The following is a 20,724-nucleotide window of genomic DNA, read 5'->3' as shown; positions in this document are numbered from 1 at the left end:
TTTCTTCTACAGTGGTATGTATATACTATATCAACTGTGCAAAATTTTGGTAATGATGATGATGATTCTCATTTGAGAAATATAACCTTCAAAGCAAGGGACAAAAAAAGAAGAAAAAAGGAATCATGTTTGAGCTTACCTGGTCAAAACCCCAAATCCTCTATACTTGCAAATTGGTGTATGACTAATTGACTTATTTGAACAATAGGTTAATAAATGAACAATATAAACACATAAATGTAAACAATTTGTGTCCGGGGGGGAAAAAATCTGTCTCTGAAATGTGAGTGAATGCAAAATTAGTTTGTGTTTTTGTCATTCTCTCTCTCTCTGGGAGAACCACACACACACAGACACACACAGACACACAATATGCTGGTGTGATCATAAGGCAGCGGACAAAGACAGACTGATAAACAGATTTGCAGGCAGAGTGAGGGAGGGAGAGGTGGTATATCACTGTACACATGCCCAGCACAGACAACATGCAAAGCGATGTGCTTGCTTGTGTGCTCGTGTTTCAACATGGCCCCTCAGTCTACTGTATATATGTCTATGGAGCAGCTAGACTATCCCCCAGAGGAATGGCGCAAGATCATCAGCTGAACCCTGTCCAGGATTGTAAACAGTTGGCTCTACCACCAGATAATTTCCTTACACCTGCCAGTAGGGCCAGCAGAATATTCGGACCAACAAAATAAGGACCATGACACAGACAACATAGTAGAATGAAGAACAGTCAACAACAGCAAAAGTTTTGCAATCCCATTAGAAAAAAATAAAAAATAACAAAAATAATATTTTTTTTAAAGACCAATTTAAGAACTCAACCTTTGAAAAAAAAATTTGAAAAAACAGCAGTTTGAAACTAAGAGGAAGAACAAGTCATCAGTGCAGGGATCACCACAGCATTTAAGGCAGCCGTCAGAAGTTCCCAGCCAGTTGTTTTTTTAACACCCTCTAGCAATTTTTTTTTTGTTTTTGTTGTTGTTGTTGTTGTTAACATGTGCTTTTTGAAGTCCATTGCAACAATGGCTTGACTGGCCTCTACAATCTTGATTCTGTTTAAAAGTTTCATGAGCGGGATCCTTCCAGGGACTTTCAATGGAAGATATTTCACCTTTTTGAATAAAGGAATTATGAAATTACATATACTTTGATATAGCATGCATTCCACCTTTCTAATCAAGTGGGCTTAAAAAGATGAGAAATCAAAATCTTATTAATAAGATATGAATTTTGATAATGATATCAATATCAGTTGAACAGAAATTCATCCATCATGTACAGGCATGTACACATTGTTGGCGTGTGTGTGTGTATTATGATGTTCCAGCTGTGTGTGTATTTCAGTATTTTTACATCCCCGTTTACCCTTGAGTATGATAAATAAAGAAACTGGGGGGGAAATATTGGTTTTTGGTTTTTGCTGTGCAGCGACTTATCCTGATGGCACAAAGGATGTCAGGTTCCCGTGGCGTAGAAAGCCTCTGGAACATTTCCAGTGCAGCTGTGAAGAAAAACATCCCTATTTCTGTTGATCTTCTTTGTGGTAAGGAACAAACATCTTTCCACTTTTTTCTTCTTTTTTTTTAAAGTTGTTTCTTTGTGTACAACTGTTAGGGACACAGACTGTAAATATTAGTGTTTTTATTTGTTTGTTGGTGTTTTTTTACTTTTATACAGGTTCTATGATAGTTTGTTGTTGTTTTACACATGTTCTATGATAGTGTTTATTACCAAAATGCATTCTGAGAAAATTGCAAGTTTACATGCACACAATGCAGATATGTATGCCCATGCAGGCACATGCATGCACACACATACACACTGACATATGAACATGCATTTGTCACAAAACCATGAAAATATTTAAAAATAGATCATGTAATGACACAATATGCCGTGTAGAAATGTAACTTTAAAATGTTCTAATCTAAGAATGTTCAGATTTTGTTTGTTTCAGGATTGCCACGGCCCTTGGTGGAAGAACTTGCTGTTTGCCTTCACTGGTCAGACCTGCTGAAGCTGGAAGAATATTTTAACTGTTTGTATTAAATATGATTTACATACTATAACAGTCGAATATTAGTTTCTACTAACAGTAGGAACAATACTGAAGAATTGTTTTTATTTTGTGCATAATCTTGTGTAAGGCAACTCAGTGCAGTCCACATTCCACAGACTGCCGCACTTACTGACTAGGTACTTGCAACCTTGATAGAAAAAATTTTTTTTAAAGTTCTTTTAAAACAACATTGAAACAGTTTAGATTAAAACTGTAAGTCATAACAAACATCCTACAACAAAAATTATGTTTCTATAGATCTGTGTTGTTATAATCAAAGTTACATCCAAGTGAAGTTCATTGAAATTGAGTCTTTTCATGCGTCATTTTGGGCTGCACTCCAATTTTACAGCATCACTGCATGTACACAAAACAACAGAGACAGCTCAAGATTAAAGAAAGTGATATTTTGCATACAGATAAGATGCCTGATTTTTTTCCAGCTATATTACCTGATTGTTTTATTGATATTGAGCTCTGAAATCCAGTTGTTGTTGTTTTTTTGTTGTTGTTTTTTTGTAAATTCTCACATGGCAGAATTTGTCAAAAAAGCAATAGGCGTAGTTTCTTCCTTTATCAAGCTATTTTGATGAAATAAAATGATTTTTATTAAGCTAAGCATAGCCTTTAAAATGGGGTACAGCAATAATGCGATTTGCAGAAAAAACATTTAGACCGGTTGCATATGATCTGTAAAATTAAACATTGAATTCTTCTCTCTTTTTTTTTTTAATGGACAGACACACATGCACAAATGCACATCACCATTCTCTTTCTGAGTTCTCTCTGACAGACACACACACTACCATGACTTTTGATTTAAAATGCACATTCAACAAGTTGTTTTTTTTGTTGTTTTTTTCCATTAACACTTTGGCCATTGAAGTTGCATTTTGGCACCCGCTAGGGAGGCCGCCGATGTCGTCAAAAGTCGACCAAAACAGGGTAGGCCATTCACAAACCAACCACTCTTATTTTGAGGATGTTTGTAGGTAGCGGCAGCCCCCATGGCCGATTCCGGGAAACCTATGAACGCCTAAAAAATTGACTAATTTTGAAGTGCATTTTCTCAAATTTGATTTCATTTTGTGAAAAACTATCCAACTGAAATAATTATTTATCGTTTATATTTAAAATTTTTATTGTGTTTGCTTTATGCAATGCGTGAATGAGTTCGCGGATAGAAGAAAAAGAAGGGTATTGTTACGCGAAACAGCGATCCTTGTTCAATGGCGGCCGGCGTCTTTCTGAGCGTGACAACGTAGTTTCAACCACACAGTGGAAAAAACCGCATCCGTTGCTTTCCTTTCACTGGTTACTGTTTGAAAAATTGGGAGCTGTGAAAGGCGAAAGTTCAAGGAGAACTTCCGTAACGTTTTTTTCCAAGCCTTGGGCGAAGTAGGGTAGTTAGATCTGAGCGCAAAGTCTGGGGAAATTTTCGGCTATCTTTCAACGCCTCGCACAGTTCGAAAATGAAATCTGACCCTACATGATGCTGTATGAGCGGTAAAGAGCATTTTCTGCTGATTTCAATGGTATCCAAAACTAAGATTTTTGATCCATGAGCAATTTGCTCAAGCGGTTCAAAAGCAGGTACCCCACTTCGTCAGTTGCGTTGGCCCAATCAACATTCGACACAGGAGAGCGGCACTTCATCAAACACAAAAATGGCATTGTTTCCCCAGAAAATCTTAAGTTTCATCGGTAAGTTTTATATTATTTTTGAAAACGAATGTCTTTAGCACTTTCATGCACAATATTGAGCTGAAATTCTTTGAATAGGGATTTTTATCGATGTCAGTAACTGTGCAGCTTGGATCTATTTCATCAGTGTTTTCGTAGTGTGACACTGTGTTTCAATCGGAATACAGTTTATTTTTTTCTGAGTAAAACACGCAAAAACTATTGATACAGAATGAAAAATGGACATGTTAAAACGGAGACCATGAATTCCCATTACTAATATTTGATTGATTTTTGCTTTAGTAAGCAAAATATTACCCGGGTCTAAAAGTGGAAGTGCTCTGGACAGCATTAGTGTCGTCTGCTACGAATTCGGTGAGTGTTAAATAAGTGAGTAAAAAATTGTAATGTGGTTTCTTTTTCATTCAACATCACACAAAACTCTTGTTGCATTTTGCTTCTATAGCTGTGAAACTTTATATTAATATATACAGACAGATAGATACTATGCTCTCACATTCCAGAAAGAACAAGAACACCAATTCATACTAACCCCTCCCCCCCTCCTCCACGCCCCTCCTCCCCCTCTCTCTGCAAACTTCACTTTCATAATTAGCTGAGAGTTGTATAGCTATTCCCCTCCCTTGTCTCTGAGAATCTCCCACCAGTGGTAAGGAGAGGGGAGGGGGTTGTCAATGGTTGTGGCAAACTTGGCACTGAGCCAAATCACTGACCACTTGCTCGGGCTGAGAATACCTGACTGCTGACAGTGATATAACCCACCACCTCCTCCCTCCAGTCATCCCCCTTCCCCATTTCTTTCCTGTCAGTGGAGTAGGTGTGTGTGTGTGAGAGAGAGAGAGAGACATTGACAACCCCCTCCCCTCTCCTTACCATTGGTGGGAGATACTCTGAGACAAGTGAGGGGAATGACTATACAACTCTCAGCAAATTATTAAAGTGAAGTTTGAGGGGGTGGGGAGCAGATGGTTAGTATGAATTGGTGTTCTTGTTCTTTTTGGAATGTGAGAGCATAGTATCTATCTGTCTGTATATATTAATATAAAGTTTCACAGCTATCGAAGCAAAATGCAACTATAATATCAGACTTTTGTGTAATGTTGAATGAAATGCTCATCTTATGGAAAAAGAAACCACATTACATTTTTTTACTTACTTATTTAACACTCACCGAGTCTGTAGCAGACGACGCTAATGCTGTCCCGAGCACTCCCGCTTTTAGACCTAGGTAATATTTTGCTTACTAAAGCAAAATTCAATCAAATATTAGTAATTGGAATTCATGGGCTCCGTTTTAACATGTCCATTTTTCATTCTGTATCAACAGTTTTTGTGTGTTTTACTCAGAAAAAAATAAATTGTGTTCCGATTGAAACCCGGTGTCACGTTACGAAAACACTGATGAAATAGATCCAAGCTGCTCAGTTACTGACATCGATCAAAATCCTGATTCGAAAAATTTCAGCTCAATATTGTGCATGAAAGTGCTAAAGACATTCGTTTTTAAAAATAATATAAAACTTACCGGTGACGAAGAGGGGTACCTGCTTTTGAATCGCTTGAGCAAATTGCTCATGGTTCAAAAATCTTAGTTTCAGATACCATTGAAATCAGCAAAAAATGCTCTTTACCGCTCATGCAGTATCACGCAGGCTCGGATTTCATTTTCGAACTGCGCGAGGCGTTGAAAGATAGCCAAAAAATTCCCGTAACTTTGTGCTCAGATCTAACTACCCTACTTCGGGCTTGGAAAAAAAGCACACGAAAGTTCTCCTTGAATTTTCACCTTTCACGGCTCCCAGTTTTTCAAACAGAAACCAGTGAATGGAAAACAACGGATGCGATTTTTGCCACTATGTGGTTGAAACTAACTGTGTCGCGCTCAGAAAGACGCCGGCCGCCATTGAACAAGGATCGCTATTTCGCGTTACAGTACACTTCTTTTTCTTCTGTCTGCGAACTCATTCACACATTGCATAAAGCAAACACAATACAAATTAAAAATATGGATGATAAATAATTATTTCAGCTGGATAGTTTTTCACAAAATGAAATCAAATTTGAGAAAATGCACTTCAAAATTAGTCAATTTTTTAGGCGTTCATAGGTTTCCCGCCATCGGCCATGGGGGCTGCCGCTACCCAATAATAGCATTTATAAGGTGCAAACTACCCAGTGTGACCAAAGCAATTCCCATGAAACAATACATAAATACAATAGTGCTTAACACTATTAATGACAGACAACAGCACATGAAGACATACAAGAAAACTTTGGATATAAAAATACACATAGCAAATATAAAAAAAAACCAAAAACAACCAAACTTACACTCTCTCTCTCTCTCTGTCTCTGTGTGTGTGTCTGTCTCATAAAAGCAGACAGACACACTTGGTGTAGCTGAGTAGTATTTAAAAGGAATCTTTGGAACAATAATTGTTCTAACTTTTGTCATTAATGCTACAATACAGTTAACAGTCAGGGATTGGTGTTGAAAGAGAGAAGTGAGGAGGGGGTTAAAATGGTAATATATTTGCTCAACATTATCTTCAAACTAAAGCCCATTTCACCAGGGAGTTCTAAAGACTGACTGACTGAATCCCTGTCAAAATGGACAGTTTTGCTTTGGTTTTTCCACAAACTGTACCTCTATCTTGGGGGATGTAAAAGTCTTAATTTACCACCCCCTCCTCTCTCCTTTGACATAAAAGTGATAATAATGATTATCAAAAATATGCACAGCTCTGTGTGTGTGTGTGTGTGTGTGTGTGTGTGTGGAGTGAGAGAGAGAGAGGCTGAGGCAAAAGAGGGATGACAGGATGAGGTAGGTGTGTGTGCGTGTGCGTGTGCGTGTGTGTGTGTGTGTGTGAAATGCTTAAAGCTGTTTTAGGACACACTGCACTGCATCCACTGTAAAACAGCCAAGATCAGTCAAGCATTAACATCATAAGCAAATAAGCCTGTCTGCAGTATTTTCATGGATATATTGTTTAAAATTAAATGTTTACTTAGTTTTGAAAATTCATTAGAGTAGACATTGATTAAGCTCCCTAAATCTTATCTTGGATATTTCTCAAATTTTTTAGCATGATTTACTTTGACATTGGGTATGGATTAGTTAATAACTTTGTTAATCAACATATATGTGTGTTCATGACAATATCACAGGCTCTCTGTACTTATGGAGGAGCAATAACAAAAACATTTTTTAAATTTGTAAATGGCTCACACATTGGTCTATTCTTATTCTCAGCCTGTCCTCACTCAGAATGTCATATGAATTGGGGGGGGGGGGGAGATAGGGAGAAAATTTTGCCCTTCCTGTAGCCTTTGTGGACAGAGAATAAATAAAACAGGTAGTAGTGTGTACTATTCACCCTGCACCTAAAAGGTTGCACAGATTAGTTGCAAAAGAGCAGATCAATATAAATGTTTAGGGATTGGAAAAATGTTCAATCCAAAGTAGGCCAAAATCACTGAAATATTGATAAAAATTAAAGTTACCAGCTGGCTGTAGGGGCTCTGAATAAATTGTTAAAGTCATGTGTGAAGCATTCACTTTTGTTGTTGTTGTTAAAGTTGCTGATAATTCTCATTCCTGCCCACAAGTGGGGGGAAAAAAAGAGGATATGGGGGTGAAATGGTGGATCAGCAGATGATCAGCAAATTGAAAAAGAAAATGATAATCAATGGGAAAATCTGTGAGATAAATATGGTGTAAATATTCAGAATTTACTCTATTTCTTTTCATATTATCTATTCATTGACATCGGGTGAAGATTTTGAATTATTTGGTAAGGCAAGGAACTTAAAGGAAGGCATAAAAGCCCTCATGTGGTCTTGCGAGGTTAGCAGTACTCAAAGCAATATGAAATTAAATGAAAATTTGTAAAATTCCTAAAATACCTAAAACTGAGCATCATCCTGACATCAGTTTTAACCAAAGAGACCCTTAGTACTAGCAGTAATAATTTCAGATACCACCACCTTTAATTTCATTTAGTCCACTTGACAATTATATGCCATTTCAGGACTGATTAACAATCATGTTATATCATTTTATTGTATTCATGATAATATGGATACTTCATTAATAACATATGATAAATTATGCACATGGCAATTATTGGTCTCTTTCTCTGCCACATATTTTACACATATACACAACTGAAGCACTATCATGACTTTCAAGATACATACTTTTCGGAGCCCTCAAACACAAAGTTTATCTTTTGAATCAAATTGTGCTTTGATTTTGTCATTGATTTACAGATCTACAATTTTCTTCTCTGTGTGTGTGTGTGTATGCACGCAATTTATAACTTGGCACACGCGATTTATTTTGTTGCGTGTGTACGTGTGTGTGTACGTTCACGTGTGTGCGTGCGCGTGCGCTTGCACATTGTCAGCTTCACATGTTTCATGTCGTTCACAGACGGACTCGACATCAATTCTGCCTCGGTCAGACAACACAGGCCCGGTAGTGGCGTATTTAAGAACACTGTTTTTACTCTCCTGGAATAAACGTAATGGAATGAAACTAGACTGTTCAAGTTTTATAATTTTCATTGCTTTGCCTTCAGGTGTTTCTGCAAGCACGAGATATATATTTTGTCACTTAAGACCATGCTTCATATCGTCTATGCAAGCTGTCGAAGAAACCTGTGAAGGATGAATGATCTCCAAACCTTTATTTCAGTTTCCTAAAGCATTTCTTCAACATTCCCACGTCTCAGACACAATGCCATAGCAAAACAAATAAGTTAAAAAGTGGACAGACGCAGTCTTTCCACAACAGCAACTGCTGCAAACAGGAAGACCACTGCATAGGCACCGCTCAGCCATTTCGGATTCAGCCGTTTGAGGATAATGTTGTTTGGGAGCATGAAGTTGTCAATAGGTACACAAATATATATATATATATGTATATATGTGTATGCACTCAAGTCGTGACTAGCGTTTGGGGTTATACAGCTGGTCAGGTATCTGCCTTGATGTGGTGTAGCATATATATCGATATGGATTTTTCAGAATGCAGTAACACCTCCTTGAGAACCTGAAAAGTCTTTGTCTCACTTTCTCACACTTGGAGCTTTGTTTTGTTTGTTTGTTTCTTTCCTCAGTTTTTGTTTGTGTGTAAAAGATGCAAGTGTACATTATTTCAGTGCCCTCAGGGTACATGTGGAATGAACTTGTTGTCTTGCCTTCTTCGTTAGTTAGTTCTTCTCCTTGAGACTTTTCATTTTCAAGAGAATCTGTCTACCTCAGGTAAAACAGTGACGGAGAAAGCCTGGAGGCAGGCGTATGAAGAACGGGAGATGCACAAGCGGGATGAGTGGCGTTCACGGAGGAGGTGCTCCCCCACCTGTGACTGTCACAGCAAGGCCAGGTTGCCCCTGACCTACAGGGACCGGTGGTTTTCCTGGTTCGTGTCCGCAACTATTCCTTTGGACATGACGATCTTTGAGAGATCTAAATCCCGTGGTAGGTGCAGCATACAGGACTTCCATTCTGTAAAACTACAGCCATTTTTTTTTCTCTCTTTTCTTTTTTTTAATAAATTATGAATGTACATATAACAACAAGCAAGTGTCAGTAAAGAATAAAAGCAATATTTGTTATGGAAACATGTAAAAATCAGGGACAGTTACTATTATGTGCATTAGGTCTTAGCTGACTCTGCTGGCTTACCTAGCTGTCGCTAACGACTCCTGAAGCTATCACAACAGGGGAGCTAAGTCTCGTAACAGGGGAGCTAATCAACACATACATTACATCTCCTTTTCTTTTCTTATTAATTGATTAAAAGAGAATCACAAATTCAGCATGATAGTATTATGCATTGATGAACTTTGACTCCAGGTATCTTAACTTTATAACAACGTACCACGCATGTATGCATGGAGGCCTAAGTTGCGCTGAGCACATCTCACGCATATCTGCGTGGTAGCACCATTTGTAGTTAAACATACGGCGTGCGCATCTGCGTGCCGATTTTTGTTTCGAAACAAAGACTCCCTGTCAATGGTTTGAGGAAAAAAAATTCGACATACCAGTCATCCGTCTATATTTAGACCAGTTTCTGCTGACCTTGTCAGCGTTATCCAGTCAAATCCCCAACTAGAAACAAAGGACTCGAGACCAGTCATTTTGCTATCAAGGATGGTGTTGCAACAGACAAGGCGGATGGTCGTGTCACTTACAGGTTTACCATCTTCCTCCATCAACAGATTTCAGAAAATTCAGAACAATGCTGCACGACTGGTTCTCGCCAAAAAGAAATCTGATCATGTTACACCTCTGCTGAATCAAACTACACTGGCTTCCAATTGAGTCCCGCATTCACTGTAAGTTAGCAACACTAGCCTTCAAACATTTTGACAAGTCTCTTCCATTGTATCTCTCCTCTGTATTGGAAACATATGAACCACACAGAACATTAAGATCCAGTTCTGAAAAGCTGCTTAAAGTTCCAAGGACTGATCTCAGATGTGCTGAAAATAGGTCTTTCAGAGCTCAGGTTCCCCAAGTGTGGAACTCTCAACCTTGATCTATTTACATTTTTATCTGTCAGTACTTTTTGAGGTGCTGAATTTAGATCATGCACTGTTTATTTTGTTTTTATTTTAGACTGGTGTGAAATGTTATTGTTTAAAAGCGAATAAAAGAACTTACTGTCCATAAATGGTGAGAAAGTGAAAACAGCGCTGTGTATAGCAAGTGCCAAAAGTAAACAATCTTCTCGAGGTCAGAAAGCAAGACATGAAACTCAAAGCATGAATAACTTATCAGTTAAAAAAAAACAAAAACACATACACAAATGGAAGTGAACAGTAAGTTTACATAAGACAACACACTTACAAATCCTGTTCCACAGTTTTGAAAACTGATATTACAACAGGGAGATTAAATTTCAGCGAAAATGACTTCATCTGAGACCCACCAACAGATGCCTCTCTTCTAAATTTCCATTAGCCATACGTTGTAAATCCTTGGTGAAGTGCTAACGTTGACTGACATGGAGAAGACCGGCACTGCGACTGGTCAGAGCGCCATCTGTCACGGTGATTGGTTAGGATGGGGGGGGGGGGGGGGGGGGGCTAGTGTACAGCCGCATTCCATGAACGACAGACAGACAACAGTTGAGAGAGAGAGAGAATGTTTCATTGGGCTAAGGGCCACAAATCAAAATCAGGGGACTGGGAGGTGGGAGTGGGCATTATGATCCTCCTTTTGCATCACTGAATATTAAACTGTGCACGGACATGATCTTCTTTTACTTGATTACGACTAAGCAGATGGTTTCTCATTTTGATCACTCAGAAAATAGGGAAAAAAAAAAAATCAATGCTTAGCAATTCCTATGTTTTTGTTTCACTGAATAAGTGAATTCAAGAACGTGCTTAATTAAACAGTTTTGAAGAAATTTTGTCTGTAAATCCCTGTAAACATAACAAACAGACAAAAAATAGCATTCACTTTTCGTTTTCACCTTGGCAGAAAGGACTAAGGGAGGTAGATTAAATCTGTCCTGAGAGAGAGACAGAGAAAGAGAGAGAGACAGTAAGTGTGTAAATTTGAAAAAAAAGTATCAGTTGGAAAGATAGAAAGAAAGAAAGAAAGAACAAGAATAATAAAAGCTTGTTATGGATTATTCTTTTTTCCCCGAAAAGAAACTCTTACCAACAAATAAACAAATAACACAACAACAGCGCCAACAAAAACAACAACAACAAAAGATGATGATCCTTTTTTTCATCCAAATGTAACGTCACATATCAACGATAATGCGCACCATGATCAACATCTACATCTGAGACTGGGATTTGATTGTGGTCCCTAACCAAATTAGCAATCTAGATCAAAAGGACACCACCCCTTCTCCATCTCAATCCCGAACCCTCCCCCCCACCCACCCACCCCCTCACACCCCCCTCCCCCTCCCCAAGCACTGATAAGTGACCTCTGAAGACTGGGCCATGTCTCACAGGATTTCCACACTGCACCTTCCCCTCTCCCTTTAGAGTGGTGTGTGGGCATAGGCTAGACTTTTTATTTATTTATTTATTTATTTTTCTTATTCTTGCTTCAAGACGTACAATCCCGGGAGAGTTTTTATGAGACCCAGGCTTTGGATGGCTGGAGCACCCAGTAGCAGCTTTGATGTTTTCACAATGTAGACTTTCTCTTCAAGTCTCCTCGTGACAAAGTCATGTTGAAAAATCCTTTCACTTCCAATGCTTGTTCTCCTGGGCCATACAGCTTTCTATCCGGTGGCATCAGTGTTCCATATGTTCCTTTGTAAACCTGGACTGGCAACACTGAAACTTCAGCTACTGTGTCAATACACCAGGTTAGTTTGTCCTGAGCAGTGCCCAGTTTGATCTGCCAGTCCCTTGCAGATTTCTTTGTGCACTTGGTGTCAACCATTCCCATGAAACTTGTTTCTTCAGGCTCTGAAGAATCATCATCGTTCTGAACACACCCCTGGACATTGAACTTCTTGTTGCAGACAACTGCGTAGAGACCAGTTTTATTGCAGTAAGAACACTTTGCATAGGCTGCTGGACGGTTCTTCTTCCCAAAGGCATGTTTTCCATTGCAGTACTTGCACAGCTTTTGATGCGGAACACTGGTTGACGTAGATGACATAATTTTCTTTCTTCTGGAAACAGCATCAGTGGATGATGTTGGGCGTTCTTTTGCGTCATGTAGTTCTTTCTTTTTCATCTCTCTTACAGACTAAACATCGATGGTTTTCTGTTGGGTAAGGCTAGCGCCAGAATCGTAAAGCTGAAGTTTTGCTGCATCAACATGACAAGAAAAAATAAGCTTGTCCTGAACCATCTGTTCGAGGTTGTGGAATTTGCACACAGCAGCTTTGTCCTTCACTGTGAACACCCATGAATCAAAGCTTTGCTGTGTTTTGCGTTCTAGGCCATACCAGAACAGTTCTCGTAGCATGAGCTGAGGATCGCGATGGTGAAAATGTTCATCAAATTTACTCAGCACAGTGTTGAAATTGTCCTTATCTTCTGCTGGGATTCTTTCACCACTGTCTGAAACATGTTCTGGATGTAACACGAAGTTCTGAAAGATTTCAGTGCCCTCATCACCAATGTGGTTTAACAGGAGTCCAATCTTCACTACATCAGGTTTAGCAGAAACTCCACAAGCTTTCAAAATAATGTCAAATCTTGTCTTCCATTTGTCCCATGCACTGCTAGGATTGTCTGTTGATGATGACCTTGACAACAGCTCCTCTGGTGAGCGAATGTATGATTCCATTTCTTCTCTTTTTTTTCTTTTTTTTTTTCTTATCAAATAAAGAAACAGATTTAGCAGGCACTGCTTCTCAGTTCCAGTTCACTTCTGAGACCATATTATGTGCGTTAGGTCTTAGCTGACTCTCTGCTGGCTTCCCTAGCTGTCGCTAATGACTCCCAAAGCTATCACAACAGGGGAGCTAAGTCTCTCGTAACAGGGGAGCTAATCAACACATACATTACAGTTACAGGCACGGATCATATGTTACGGGTGGCGGGGGACCAACACAATGGGTGGATTAACCTTACGGCAGATGGGAATTGTAATTCGAACAGTTTGTGCTTGTACAAAAGTCCTTAACCCTGTTGCTGCCAGGGAGATAAGATTGAAATGAAATATGTTTGCCAAGCTTTTTTCACAGAAAACGGGTATATATTGTTAATAAGATTCTGTGCGCTTTGTTATTGGAGAGAGACCCATAAAAGTATACATTTCCTGAAAGGTGAATGAATAAAGAATACAAAACACATTATTTCCAATTTTGCATATTTTCGATGACATTGAATTGCGTTGAAATCAGTATTTTGTTCTTTGTCACATTTTCAACTTTTTAATTACAAACATTAGTCAAGTAATTTGCACAGTAAGATAATATTTTCTGGACAAATGGATAATACCTGTACACTCATACTAGAACAACCTCAATAAAAAAATTAAAAAAAAGAAATAGACATAAACACACTTTATTGTGACCAAGTGATAACAACATAGATGTGATTGTCTGGTTCTTTCTGTAAAATTGGTAAAGTCCAGTGCGCAGAATGTTTTATTTCAAACACATTTTGTATCTTTTATGCTGATAGCCTGGAGTATTTATTTCCGCCTGCCTGGATCTGCCAGTAGCTGTTGGAGTATCTGCTGTGCATACAAACTGGTTTGCTCAACAAATTTTCTTACTTAGATTATCATCTGTTCAAAAAAAAAAAAACCTTAAAAAATAAATTTAAGATACAAAAAGATTTTTAAAAGGAGGGGAAAAGAAAGAGAGAGAAAATTAATGCAGTCCATTTTCTGTGGGTCTTTTTTCAGTCCACTGTCATCAGTAAAGTTGACAATAGCATGCTGGATGTTGTTTGTTGGCACTACATTGATCCCCTCAACACAGTAAGGCCACGCCCCCTTGGCCTCCAAGCCCCTCCTCATCCCCCTCTCTGACCCAATACACTTCCTGTCTCCTCAGTCCTTTTACCCTGTGTTGGCTCAGTGCCAAGAATGTCGCTCACGCTGTGTACTGTTAATCTTTCAGTTGCGTCACTGTTGTCTGCTCTCTACAGCCAGCTTCACTCACTGTCTGTCATATCTTGGCCAGTCTCTTCATTGCTTCCTTTATTTTCTGTAGAATCATCCGATAAAAGTTCATCACTGTCTTCTTCTTCGAGTTGATGCTTCAATTCTTTCTGAGCATCAGCTGAAGAAAATAATTTTGGTTGTTTTAGTGCACCTCAGTCGTATAGGTTTGGCAGGATGTCCGACATTTTGTTGAGTGAGTGACGAGCCAGGCAAAACTCTACCAGTTACCCAACCAAATCATTCAAATAAAGGACTGCCTCATGACGTATGGGGTTTCTAGCTATCAGTAAAATCTAGACAGATTCCCCAAGCTATAGCTACCAGTGTTTTTGGCAACAAACTCAAGGAAAACCAGGGAAAAGTCAGAATATTTCATTGACAAGTTATCTCGTTATTGTGGCAGCAAAACATACACAGTTTTGCTGACAATTATCTCGTCATATAGGCAAACTAGGGGTTAACTGGCTAAAGCGTGTCCAACTGAAAACATGGCTGCTAGTACAAGTGAGTGTGTGAGAGTGATGATGAAGGTGGAGAGAAAACCCTCGCTATGAAAGAAAACAAAACCACCATCCCTTACAACAAAATCATTGCCACCAGATCTTGAGGAAGGTTTTCAGTGAACATTTCTAAAAGTATAAGGACAGAAAATGAAAAACTTTGTGCACTCTCTTCAAGTGCGAATTCTCCATCAGTCCCAGTGGCAGTGATGATTCAATGGCTGTCCTCAGCACTTTGAATCAAAAAAGAAAACTGTGTGTTCCAGAAAATCCTATTTTAAATTCAAATTTAAGACTGTCCCTGATTTTTATATACTGGCCTGTCATTATTTTTATTTTTTTTTTTTTTTTCCGTTTTTTTTCCCACTTGCCATGAAGGTGTTCTTCTCATAATACAAGGTATTTCACAAGACCATTACAAAGTACTTTAACACATATCCAAATATAACAGTCTCCAAATTGTTAAGAAGTAATATTTTCAGGATTCAGTGATACATCGGGTACCAGTATTTTCAGATTACACCTGATGGGGATCAAACCCTTGTCCACCCAGTTGTTAATCTGTGACGCTAACCACTTTGCCACAGCAGGCTTTTTAAAAAAAGTAGTTGCGATGGAAAAAAACCCAAATAATTATATATGTATTTTGGGGGGCTTTCTTTTTTTCAGATCTGTCTCAGCACAAAGACGACAGTTCCCAGTTGTGGTCAAAAGGGCTGTTGAAGATAATGAGGGAGGTGAAGGAACTGAGCATCGATCTGGTCACTATGAAGAAGCTGCCCAATCACCCCGAGTTGATCGCACCGCTGACTACCAGTCTGGTGGTGCTGAAGGTGGACTTTGGGAATCAGGTCAGCTTCCACAGCTCTGGGACCTGGTTAAAGGTTAGTTTCTCCTGGCCTTCATCCTTCCTTCCGCCTCTCCACTCTTTTTTTATATTTTTTGTAAAATGTAAGACCGGTGCAGTAGACGAATGGTTAGAGCATTGGACTTTAAACCTCATGGTCCCAAGTTCAAAACTCAGTAATGCGCTAGGTGGGTAAAGGGTAGGGGTGTTGTTTTTTTTCTGATCTCCCAGGTCAACATTTTGTGCAGACCTGCTTGTGCCTGAACCCCCTTAAAGTGTATATGCAAGCAGAAGATCAAATACACATGTTAAAGATCTTGTAATCGATGTCGGCGTTTGGTGGGTTATGGAAACAAGAACATACCCAGCTTACACACACCCGAAAACAAGAGTGTGGCTGCTTGCATGGTGGGGTAAAAAAAAAAAGCCATACACGTTAAAACCCACTGGTGTACATAAGAGTGAATGTGGGAGTTGCTGCCCATGAAAAAAGAAGAAGTAAAATATGTTGTGTGTCACAACTGAGAGACCTGGAGGAATCCGGTGGACAGTTCTTCTGTGCACGCCCCAGTGAATCTTCGCGGTTACAGGTGGAGAAGAAGAAGAAGAATGTGTTGCTTTGAGTATTAAGTGTTTTATAAAGCACTCACAGCAGTTTTCTGGATTATGAACTATATCACTATCCGTTATTGTTATATTAGCATGATTTTTTTCTTCTTCTGCATTTGTGGGTTCCAACTTCTTTGTTCACTCCAACCTACAGGGGTGGGGTATGGGTTTGATGAGGTGGGCATTTTATCCTGCCATTTCGACAGCTGTTCTCTGTATTTGGTGGGTACATTTCCATGATGAAAACGTTAGGGCTTCCCATGAGTCCTGGGAACCCTGCATTGTAAAAAAGTTCAAATTTTATAAACATTACTTTTTTCTTTTTCTACTTTTTTTCTTCCTTTTATATATATATATATATATATATATTTTTTTTTTTTTTTATTTCCTGTGTGTCCTGAAACTCTGATGTTGGAAGATTTTAGGGTTCTACATGAGAGTGACTACTTACTCATTTAAAGGCGTCATTTAAATAGCATCAGTGTTATGATGGTCAATAAACCTATCTGCTTCCTATCTCTACCCCTAGCCTCCCAACGCTTCACTCCCCTTTATTAAATTTGTCCCTTTGAAATTTTTGCAGCAATTTGTCTGTAGACTCCCTTAAAGTTAAACAGATCCCATAATCCTTGTCAGTGTTTGTTGAGTTATGGAAGTGCAAACATACCCAGCATGCACACCCGGAAAACAGTACGGCTGCCTATTATAATGACCGTGTAAAAATGGTCATCCACACAAAAATCCACCCACAGATCAATAATTGAACATTGGAGGTGCAATGTTGTAATGCAGAAAGAAATACTCCTGTATTGTATAACTTGACGTGGCAGGTCTGCAGCGTTTTTCATGAAATGTAAATTTCAGCTGAGCATAATTTTTGCAAAGGCCCATGTCAAAAGCAAGTAGCTTAAAACAAACAAACAACACACACACACACACACACACACACACACACACACACACACAGACACAAGGTCAAAACTACTAATAGTACATTTATATAGCTCTTTCAAATCTCTCAAAGCGTTTTACAGAAACATGTCAGTGAGAGTCAAAGCACACAAGAACACACACGGACATGCACATGCATGGAAGAAACAAGTGGATCAGTAGAATACAATACAGACAGGGAATGAAGTGCCTTAATTATGCAGAAATAGCTTGAAAAGGAATATTTTCAGATTGTTACAAAGAGATGTGAGTGAAGGACTGTGACAGACTGAAAAAGGCTCAGTGAATTCCAGGTTTGTACAAGTGAAGAACTAAAAACTCTCCTGCCGTGTTTCTGTGTTTGATGTGGGAACGCAGGAGATTCTGTCACCAGCAGAAGAGCGGACAGACCTTGAAGGGTCATGGTTGGTTAAAAGGTCAGAAACATGATGAAGTGCAGTTTGCAGAAATGACCTGGAAGCAGAGACATGACACTGAAACTGGAAACTGACTGTTTGGACATGTTCTTCAGGTTCTGAAGGAGCTGATGCAGAACGGCCGCCTCAGGATTCTGCACCTGCTTAACATGGGCATCTTCACCGTGGACTGGCTGGTGCTCTTCTTCATCGTCAGCGGCCTGTTCCACTGCAGCCGCTGCGCTCGGCACTTCCCTGTTCTGTTGGACATGGCATGCAGAGTACAATGTCCACCTCTGCGGACTGGTGTCTGCCATGGTGCAACAAACACAGAGAGTCGTTTTACAGGTGAGGAGTCTGCAGGACACAGTGATGATACAGAGGGGAGTGATGTTGATGCAGGGGGGGAGTGATGATGATGATGGTGATACAGGGGGGAGTGATGATGGTGATGGTGATACAGGAGGGAGTGATGATGATGATGATACAGGGGGGAGTGATGATGATGATGCAGAGGGACACCATGATGATGATGATGGTAATACAGGGGGGAGTGATGATGGTGATACAGGGGGGAGTGATGATGTTGATACAGGGGGGAGTGATGATGGTGATACAGGGGGAGTGATGATGATGATGGTGATACAGGAGGGAGTGATGATGATGATGGTGATACAGGGGGGAGTGATGATGATGATGGTGATACAGGGGCGAGTGATGATGATGATGGTGATACAGGGGGGAGTGATGATGATGATGGTGATACAGGGCGAGTGATGATGATGATGGTGATACAGGGGCGAGTGATGATGATGATGGTGATACAGGGCGAGTGATGATGATGATGGTGATACAGGGGGAGTGATGATGATGATGGTGATACAGGAGGGAGTGATGATGATGATGGTGATACAGGGGCGAGTGATGATGATGATGGTGATACAGGGCGAGTGATGATGATGATGGTGATACAGGGGGGAGTGATGATGATGATGGTGATACAGAGGGGAGTGATGATGATGATGTTGATACAGGGGGAGTGATGATGATGATGGTGATACAGGGGCGAGTGATGATGATGATGGTGATACAGAGGGGAGTGATGATGATGATGCACAAGGACACCATGCACAAGGGGAGTGATGATGATGATGGTGATACAGGGGGAGTGATGATGATGATGGTGATACAGGAGGGAGTGATGATGATGATGGTGATACAGGGGGGAGTGATGATGATGATGGTGATACAGGAGGGAGTGATGATGATGATGGTGATACAGGAGGGAGTGATGATGATGATGGTGATACAGGGGGGAGTGATGATGATGATGGTGATACAGGAGGGAGTGATGATGATGATGCACAAGGACACCATGACGATAATGATGGTGATACAGGGGGGAGTAATGATGATGATGATACAGAAGGGAGTGATGATGATGATGGTGATACAGAAGGGAGTGATGATGATGATGGTGATACAGGGGGGAGTGATGATGATGATGCACAAGAACACCATGACGATAATGATGGTGATACAGGGGGAGTGATGATGATGATGTTGATACAGGGGGAGTGATGATGATGATGTTGATACAGGGGGAGTGATGATGATGATGGTGATACAGGGGGGAGTGATGATGGTGATGGTGATACAGGAGGGAGTGATGATGGTGATACAGGGGGGAGTGATGATGGTGATACAGGGGGGAGTGATGATGATGATGGTGATACAGGGGGAAGTGATGATGATGATGGTGATACAGGAGGGAGTGATGATGATGATGGTGATACAGGGGGGAGTGATGATGGTGATGGTGATACAGGGGGGAGTGATGATGGTGATGGTGATACAGGAGGGAGTGATGATGGTGATACAGGGGGGAGTGATGATGGTGATACAGGGGGGAGTGATGATGATGATGGTGATACAGGGGGAAGTGATGATGATGATGGTGATACAGGGGGGAGTGATGATGGTGATGGTGATACAGGAGGGAGTGATGATGGTGATACAGGGGGGAGTGATGATGGTGATACAGGAGGGAGTGATGATGATGATGGTGATACAGGGGGGAGTGATGATGATGATGGTGATACAGGGGGGAGTGATGATGATGATGGTGATACAGGGGGAGTGATGATGATGATGGTGATACAGGGGGAGTGATGATGATGATGCAGAGGGACACCATGACGATAATGATGGTGATACAGGGGGAGTGATGATGATGATGCACAAGGACACCATGACGATAATGATGGTGATACAGGGGGGAGTGATGATGATGATGATACAGAAGGGAGTGATGATGATGATGCACAATGACACCATGATGATGATGATACAGGAGGGAGTGATGATGATGCAGAGGGACACCATGATGACGATGATGATGATACAGGAGGGAGTGATGATGATGCACAAGGACACCATGACGATGATGATGCAGAGGGACACCATGATGATGATGATACAGGACACCATGATGATGATGATGATGATGATACAGGACACCATGATGATGATGATACAGGACACCATGATGATGATGATACAGGACACCATGATGATGATGATACAGAGGGACACCATGATGATGATGATACAGGACACCATGATGATGATGATGATGATGATACAGGACACCATGATGATGATGATACATGATTTGATGATGGAAGAGAAGGAAGTGATAACAGTATTAATGATGATACAGAAAGAAGTGATTACGGTGGTGATGATGGAATAGAAAGTGATGACAGTGGTGATGATGAAGTAGAAAGTGATGACGGTGGTGATGACACAGTAGGAAGTGATGATGGTGGTGATGACACAGTGGGAAGTGATGACGGTGGTGATGACACAGTGGGAAGGAAGTGATGACAGTGGTGGTGACACAGTAGGAAGTGATGACAGTGGTGGTGACACAGTAGGAAGTGATGACACAGTAAGAAGTGATGACAGTAGTGGTGACACAGTAGGAAGTGATGACACAGTGGGAAGGAAGTGATGACAGTGGTGATGACA

General features: G+C 40.2%; 1 protein-coding gene across 2 annotated transcripts in view; it reads left to right on the top strand.

Annotated features, from left to right (window-relative positions):
* Nucleotides 1-20,724, top strand: part of LOC143279870 (uncharacterized) — a 37,400-nt gene that overhangs the window by 2,361 nt on the left and 14,315 nt on the right. For both annotated transcript variants that reach the window (XM_076584153.1, XM_076584154.1), the window contains exons 2-6: nucleotides 1,438-1,552; nucleotides 1,967-2,047; nucleotides 9,041-9,256; nucleotides 15,559-15,773; nucleotides 17,808-18,039. In XM_076584153.1, the coding sequence (XP_076440268.1) occupies nucleotides 1,450-1,552; nucleotides 1,967-2,047; nucleotides 9,041-9,256; nucleotides 15,559-15,773; nucleotides 17,808-18,039 (847 nt within the window). In that variant the 5' untranslated portion in view covers nucleotides 1,438-1,449. The remainder of the gene's footprint in view (nucleotides 1-1,437; nucleotides 1,553-1,966; nucleotides 2,048-9,040; nucleotides 9,257-15,558; nucleotides 15,774-17,807; nucleotides 18,040-20,724) is intronic.

This window comes from Babylonia areolata, chromosome 3 (assembly GCF_041734735.1).
Source record: "Babylonia areolata isolate BAREFJ2019XMU chromosome 3, ASM4173473v1, whole genome shotgun sequence".
Classification (NCBI taxonomy): Eukaryota; Metazoa; Mollusca; class Gastropoda; order Neogastropoda; family Buccinidae; genus Babylonia; species Babylonia areolata.
Note: the sequence above shows the minus strand (reverse complement) of the source record. Positions and strands in the feature narration are given on the sequence as shown.